This window comes from Oncorhynchus gorbuscha, linkage group LG13 (assembly GCF_021184085.1).
Source record: "Oncorhynchus gorbuscha isolate QuinsamMale2020 ecotype Even-year linkage group LG13, OgorEven_v1.0, whole genome shotgun sequence".
NCBI lineage: Eukaryota > Metazoa > Chordata > Actinopteri > Salmoniformes > Salmonidae > Oncorhynchus > Oncorhynchus gorbuscha.
The window spans coordinates 52,222,915-52,230,879 of record NC_060185.1 but is presented as its reverse complement, the minus strand read 5'-3'; the positions used below and the strand labels follow the sequence as shown (position 1 = coordinate 52,230,879).

Below are 7,965 nucleotides of genomic sequence, written 5' to 3'. Positions count from 1 at the left end.
CCACCCATGGTTGCACCCCTGCCCAGTCATGTGAAATCCATAGATTAGGACCTAATACATTTATTTCAACTGACTGATTTCTTTTTATTAACTGTAACAGCAAAATCTTCTACATTTTTGCATGTTGGGTTTATATTTTTGTTCAGTATACATCTCTGCGGTATGGTCCCCCCCAAAAATGTAATCATTTCTTCTCTTCCTCTATAGGCTTCTTCACAACAAATGTTAAAAGGAATGTACCATTTCTGTTATACAATGTACAGTGTTTTAGTGAAGAATGGCGAATTGATCAATAATGTGAGGGGAAACGGTGGAACAGTGTTCCGCTGGAGGTGTTTATGTCCAGTTCAGTGGCAGGACGGTCTTTCGAAGCAACACCAATCACTACAACACCGTCAGTGGGTTCCTGTTCCTCAGCATGTGATAGGCCTACAGTACAAGTAAGCAGTGCGATACATTTTTATTGATTGACAAGACCGTTCATTTGGCAAAGAATACATCACAACTGTGAATTAGATCACGACTGTTTTTTGAACACAAATGTGATTTTTAATCAGGTGTGGGGTGTTGCATTATCGAACTACGATCACACATTTCATCTTTTGAGAACGTAAGCTTTTCTATTTCATCAAGGGGGGGGGGGGGGGGGTCCTTTAGTAGGTTTCTGCTAGTCATCAAGCAATAATATTGGAGACACCAGCACCAATACCCAACCACATTAAAGTGTAAGTCAGCGGAACAATTCTCATTAGTGTGCTTGAGTCAGCAAGGACACACTTAATATTCTCCATATTCTCCTTTTATTCAACTTCTTCCCAGCTTTGCGTGTTCAACTACTTATTTGAAGTCTGAAATGGGCAGCCGTGTCTTTGAAAATAAATGCAATGTACCCAGCCACCTGTAGTATCTGCCCATCTACACAGGGACAGAGGAAGTGTTAACACTGTGGATACTCACTCCAGGATGTTGAAGAAGTCGGAGATCTCCTGGTGTATGGCTCGGTGCCAATAGGAAACCATCACCTCTGCAAATAGAAGAAAAGGGCAGTGTTCTTATCACACGTACCTGTACTTGTACTACTTCACTGTGCAAAAGCAAGAAATTGACTAACAGTGCGTGCCAGTATCGCGATACTCTTTAAGTATCATGGCAAGCAAAACAAACAAACGAACGGCCTTATTTTCATCATCCAGAGTCACTTCCCAAGCGTTAGCACCAATAAGGCATAGTTTAGACTTCTTCCTGTTTTCTTTTTGTTGCCATGGAAACTAGAGTATACTGGTATCGTAACAACCCTACTGTAGGCTACGGTCTGGTACGGAAGAGGTTAACACCAAGGTACCAGCTTCCCGGCTACTGCAGTGTGGGCTTAGCATATGGTCCGATTGCTAGCAGGCCACTGTACTATTGGCTATGGTCTGGTAGTGAAGGGGTTAACCATGGAACTACGTAAAGAACACATATGCAGTGCACTCCCAAAAGGCACTGGGACAGTGACACTTCTTTGTTGCTGTTTTGGCCCCGGATTCCAGCAGTTTGGATTTGAAATGACCCAATGGCCAAGGTTAAAGTGCAGGTGATACTTGTGCTTCCGGAACTTTCTCGCTCATCGTCATTCGTGACTCATTCAGGATGATCCGTAACCATGGTAGCATCCACATCACTGTAGAAGTGTTTAGAGACTTTATGTTCTATTCTTACTTACAGAAAAAGTGACTTCAAAATGACACAATACATGATGCACCATTCCTTTCTATTGTCCACGAAATGAACTGAAACACAACCAAAACAAACAGCAAATACATCCAACAAATGTGTAGAGTCACAAGCTTGATGTAGACATTGCGTGTTGTGAATATTGGCCCAAATACACTACATGGTCAAAGGTATGTGGACACTTGCTCTTCAAACATCTCATTCCAAAATCATGGGCATTAATGTGGAGTTGGTCCCTCCTTTGCTGCTGTAACAGCCTCTAGTCTTCTGGGAAGGATTTCCACTAGATGTTGGAACATTGCTGCGAGGACTTGCTTCCATTTAGTCACAAGAGTATTAGTGAGGTCGGGCACGGATGTTGGGAGATTTAGGCCTGGCTTGCAGTCGGTGTTCCAATTCATCCCATCCTCAATGGAGTTGAGGTCAGGGCTCTGTGCAGGCCAGTCAAGTTATTCCACACCGATCTCGACAAACCATTTCTGTAGGGACCTCGCTTTATGTATGGGGGCATTGTCATGCTGAAACAGGAAAGGGCCTTCCCCCAAACTGTTGCCAAAAAATTAGAAGCACAGAATCGTCTAGAATGTCATTGTATGTAGTAGCGTTAAGATTTCCCTTCACTGGAACTAAGAGCCTGAACCGTGAAAAACATCCCCAGACCATTATTCCTCCTCCACCAAACTTTACAGTTGGCTCTATGCATTCGGGCAGGTAGCGTTCTCCTGGCATCTGCCAAACCCAGATTTTCCTTTGGACTGCCAGATGGTGAAGCGTGATTCATCACTCCAGAGAATGCGTTTCCACTGCTCCAGAGTCCAATGGCGGTGAGCTTTACACAACTCCAGCCGACACTTGGCATTGCACATGGTGATCTTAGGCTTGTGTTCTGCTGTTCGGCCATGGAAACCCATTTCATGAAGCTCCGACTAACAGTTATTGTGTTGACATTGCTTCCAGAGGCAGTTTTGAACTCAGTAGTGAGTGTTGCAACCGGGGACAGCCGATATTCAGCACTCGGCAGTCCCGTTCTGGGAGGCTTGTGTGGCCTACCACTTCGCGGTGACATTGACATTTCCACTTCACAATAACAGCACTTACAGTTGACCGGGGCAGCTCTAGCGGGGCAGAAATTTGACGAACTGACTTGTTGGAAAGGTGTCATCCTATGATGGTGCCACGATGAAAGACACTGAGCTCTTCAGTAAGGCCATTCTACTGCCAATGTTTGTCTATGGACATTGGTGTGGCTGAAATAGCCGAATCCACTCATTTGAAGGGGTGTCTACATACTACGTAACTTTTTACTACTTTAACCTCAGTCATTGTATAATTTCAAATCCCAAAATAAAATAAGTAAATAAATTGTGTCACTGTCCCAATACTTTTGGAGCGTACTGTAGTGAATTATACAGTAGGACCTGCAAGGAGGTAACACTATGTGTCTCACCCTCCGATATGGTCTTCATGATGTGGAGGAAACACATGAGCAGACTGCGAGTCTCTGCCTGGTCCAGCTTGTCAAAACGAGACCCAAAGCCTATCAGAGACTGAGGCCGGGCAAACTGAAGACAGAGAGAGAGAGGTGGGAGGTGGGAAGAGAGAGGTAGAGAGGGGGGTGGCAGAGAGAGAGAGAGAGAGAGAGAGAGAGAGAGAGAGAGAGAGAGAGAGAGAGAGAGAGAGAGAGAGAGAGAGAGAGGGAAGGAAGGAGTTAGGGAGAGGGGGAGGGGAGAGAGAGGTGGGAGGTGGGAAGAGAGAGGTGAGAGGTAGAGAGGGGAGTGGCAGAGGGAGAGAGAAGGAGGAAGACACACATTCTTCTTTATGCTATAGCTATTTTCTTTTGATTCTTTCTTTAATTAAGCCAGCACAGTGTCTGCACAACATTTCTGGACATGAAATACTGCTGAGTGAGTGTTGTCATCTTTCTCACCTTTTCACATCCGTCCATCTTCTCGCTGTTCCTGTCACTGGTGCTGGGGTTGGACTCTATGCTGATCAGAGAACCCCGTGAGTCGGCATGGTTACCCGTGGAAACAGCCAGGGAGGAGAAGGCTGGGGGGGGAGGGTTAGACTTATGGACCTTTATGTGCACACACAGTTGCAAACACACCTACACACATGCAAAAGTATGCACGCACGCACACACACACTACCTGTGATAGAGTTGAGCACTTCTTTGGAAAAGGAGGCATCCACCGAGTTACCATGGCGAATGACGTGAGCCACCGGACCTGCCACGCCCACTCCCACACTCAGGTCATCTCTTGAACCCTGGAGAGGGGGAAAGAGTTCTCTAACACCACTAGGACAGAGGAAAACATTTCACTGTGACACCACTTGGTCAGATGGATACATTTCACTGTAGCCTTTTCTCATTTGGGCAAAAGTCCGTCCTCCACCATCTTTCCTGTCTCCTCTGTGACCCAAAAACCCGTCCTTAGCTGAAGTGTTTAGAAATCTGCCGCACCCCTTTTGAAATCAGCTTTTGTTTTGTCAGAGGAGAAAAGCAAGCACACCTTAAAAAACAATATGCTAAAACCACGATGTTTTTGGAACACTTCACATGTGATCACGTTTTCACGTGTAGTTTCATGTTATCACATGTTGCTTTACATGTTATCCCATTAACTACACATAAGATCACATGAAAATGTGTTTTGGGATTTTTCTGTAAGGGATTTATCGTTTTATCCATAAAATGCCATGCACGAGTAACTTAATTCATTTTATCACTATTTCTGGATCCGCTGCTGGTGGAGAGTCTCATTTCATACAAGCGCATTTTCATTCAGGTTCCCTCTCCTCCACGCTTCTTCTCAATTACCTTTGACCTTTTCCAAAAAGGAGGCGAGAGAGGACGGACGTGAGAGTACGCAGGAGTTGAGCAAGACCAATTGAGAAAACGCTAATGAGATCACTTAAGCAGAGGGTGACACCACTGGACCAGAGGGAATCAGTTCCCTGTGAAAGTGAACTTATGTTAGATCCGATATTGTGGTCGGAGGCTTCGTATGGAGGGAGTGACGCAATTGCAGAGGCATGCAGAGGCCAAATCAAGCTCCGTACCGCATCGCCATGCACCTCTCAAATATTTGTAACAATCTGGAGAGCTCCGTATAGCTCCGCATTGACATGATTGGTTTACGGTAGGTGGAGGTGGTACGTCCTGTATAAACACAAACTCACTTCCTTGACAACTTCCTTCACAATAGCTCTGCTCCACTAAGCGCAAGAATTATGAAAACCCTGACGTTTACTGCATCGCAGTACAGCCACTTCAGATGACGGATTGACCATGCAGAGCCTTTTTAACACAACTGCGCCAGAGGGATACATTTTACTGTGACACCACTAGGCCAGAGGGAAACATTTCACCGTGACACCACTAGGCCAGAGGGAAACATTTCACCGTGACACCACTAGGCCAGAGGGAAACATTTCACCGTGACACCACTAGGCCAGAGGGAAACATTTCACCGTGACACCACTAGGCCAGAGGGAAACATTTCACCGTGACACCACTAGGCCAGAGGGAAACATTTCACCGTGACACCACTAGGCCAGAGAGTAACATTTCACTGTGACTCCAGCGGGCCAGAGGGAAACATTTCACCGTGACACCACTAGGCCAGAGGGAAACATTTCACCGTGACACCACTAGGCCAGAGGGAAACATTTCACCGTGACACCACTAGGCCAGAGGGAAACATTTCACCGTGACACCACTAGGCCAGAGAGTAACATTTCACTGTGACTCCAGCGGGCCAGAGGGAAACATTTCACTGTAACTGCACTGGGCCAGAGGGACACAGTTCACTGTTTAAATAGATCTCAAACTCTTACTTGGTCACTGGAGGTGAAGTAGATGGGGAAGAGGTCTCGGAGGAAGAAGCGAGGCATGTTGTCCAGGATGAGGCCGTACAGAGGCAGATAGAGGGACGCTATCCTCGCCTGCTTATCCTGGAGAATATGAATAAAGAGGGAGGAGAGAGTGGGGGGAGGGGCAGAGGGAGAAAAGAGAGGGGTGGCAGAGAGAAACAGGGATAGGGAGGAGAGAGAGAGGAGAGAGAAAAGGAGGGAATAGAGAGAGAGAGAGAATTTGAGACAGAGATAGAGCGAGAGACACCGATAGTGAGCGACAGACCTACAGAGAGTAAATATCAGGGGTTTCAAACTGTGCCTGAGTGAGAGAGGAACAGAGATCTGTCAACAGTTGTACAGTGTTGGGTTTGGCAGGCTTCTAATCTCAGATGGGTTCTGGCTGTCTGGGGTTGAGTCCAAAATGGCACCCTATTCCCTACTGTACATAGTGCCCTATGCTTCCTGTACACCGAACCACAGGATAGGGTGTGTGTGTGTGTGTGTGTCCAGATGAATGATTTCCTGCTGTTTCATATCATCCAAGCCACCACTGTAATGCGCCTCTCTTTCCTAACACACACACTTTCAGTCAATCCAATATCTGTGAGAAAATCTCGCCACAGAGAACCCTCCTGGAAGTGTGACGTGATGACAGGCAAAATAAAAAGTGATTTTTACTGTGTATACGTTTGCGTCAGCTGTAGTACATTGGACACTGTCCAATCAGAACATTTCAGTTTCCTGTGTGGAACATCAATATTGGTACAGCCTGGTCCCAGATCTGCTTGCACTTCAGCCAACTCACAACGGTAATCAGAGGAGTTGGCTAAACTAAAACAGAAACAGATCTGGAAGCAGGCGAATATTGCTACCTGGCCATAGCTTACCGTCACAACTTTTATTACAGACAAACATTACATGATCAGATCTGGAACCAGAAATATGACAAACTGACTTGTTGGAAAGGTGACATCCTAATGATGGGGCCACGTTGAAAGTCCCTGAGCTCTTCAGTAAGGCCATCCTACCGACAATGTTTGTCTATGGAGATTGTACGGCTGTGTGCTCAATTTTATACACCTTTCAGCAATGGGTCTGGCTGATAATAGTCAAATCCACTCATTTGAAGGGGTGTCCACATACTTTTGTATATATAGTGTACTTCTCAACTACAGGGCTCTGGTCAAAAGTAGTGCACTATAGAAAATAGGGTGCCATTGGGGACATTATATTATCATCTGGTGCATGGCGTTGGCGTGTGTAGCGTACCTTCATGGCATAGCGGGCATCCATCGAGTGCTTTGCCATCAGGTTCTTGAGGCTGGCGAGGGCCAGGTGGCGCAGGTCCTGCTCATCCTGCAACGCCAGGCCCAGCTCCCGTAGTAACAAGCCAGTCAGGAAGTGCTTCCGGCAGAACTCGCCCGTCAGGCTGTACTCCGGCACATCCACTAGGGGGAGAATAAGGAGGGAGAGAGAGGCGGTTGGGGGAGAGAAAGAGGCAGAAAGAGAGAGTGTGGGAGGAAGAGAGAGAGAGAGAGAGAGAGAGAGAGAGAGAGAGAGAGAGAGAGAGAGAGAGAGAGAGAGAGAGAGCTCATGTACAAGTGGTTCTCAACCTTCTTTATAGCAGAGACCAGAAAGCTATTCCTCCTTCCTTGGAGGAATGCTTACATTAAAACTAACACTTTAGACTACATTGATGTCAGCTAATCCTTTTAGTGCCTGGTAAGCTACATCTCAGGGACCAGAGATGGTCCGAGTACCAGAGGTTGAAAAACTGCCATATACTACTGCTGACCATACGAGAATTCTCCTGCACAACCACCACTACACTAAATGTTAGAACTAAATGTTGGGTTGTTTATTCCATCCAGTTCCGGTCGTATGGCAAAGAACACCAGTACAACATCATGTGAATATCACAAAACGGGACCAATAGTTACCCTGAGCACTTTGCTTTTCTTGTGATGCATTGTCTGAAATGGACAGGAAAGAGAAAGAACAGAAAAGAAAAGAAAAGGTGTTAAGCGGTGTAATGAATGAAGATGAATGCAACGGTGTTAAACGGACTTCGATTGGGTCCCTGTGAACCCCAGATGACCTCTGACCTGTGATGTGAGCGGAGGGGAGGGGCAGACTGAGAGGGATGTAGTGCTCGTGGTTGCACACCTCTCGCAGGAACTCAAACTTGAACTCACACAGCACCTGTTGAGAGAAACATTGGGGTCACAACTAGGGCTGTGGTGGTCACGAAATTTCGTCAGCCGGTGATTGTCAAGCAAATAACTGTCGGTCTCACGGTAATTGACCGTTAATTAACTTAAACACATTTAGCATCTCCTGGCGACTGATGCAGACCTTTGTCACATACACATTTTTAAAAGTCGAATAAAT

At 46.2% G+C, this 7,965-nt stretch overlaps 1 protein-coding gene across 10 annotated transcripts in view; it reads right to left on the bottom strand.

Moving 5' to 3' along the window:
• LOC123993121 (dedicator of cytokinesis protein 10-like) overlaps positions 1-7,965 on the bottom strand; it is a 185,925-nt gene that overhangs the window by 32,736 nt on the left and 145,224 nt on the right. For all 10 annotated transcript variants that reach the window (XM_046294930.1, XM_046294931.1, XM_046294927.1 and 7 more), the window contains exons 30-37: positions 7,680-7,776; positions 7,515-7,547; positions 6,844-7,022; positions 5,557-5,673; positions 3,867-3,984; positions 3,644-3,765; positions 3,164-3,278; positions 958-1,024 (exon numbers count right to left, since the gene is read on the bottom strand). In XM_046294930.1, coding sequence (XP_046150886.1) covers positions 958-1,024; positions 3,164-3,278; positions 3,644-3,765; positions 3,867-3,984; positions 5,557-5,673; positions 6,844-7,022; positions 7,515-7,547; positions 7,680-7,776 — 848 coding nt within the window. The remainder of the gene's footprint in view (positions 1-957; positions 1,025-3,163; positions 3,279-3,643; positions 3,766-3,866; positions 3,985-5,556; positions 5,674-6,843; positions 7,023-7,514; positions 7,548-7,679; positions 7,777-7,965) is intronic.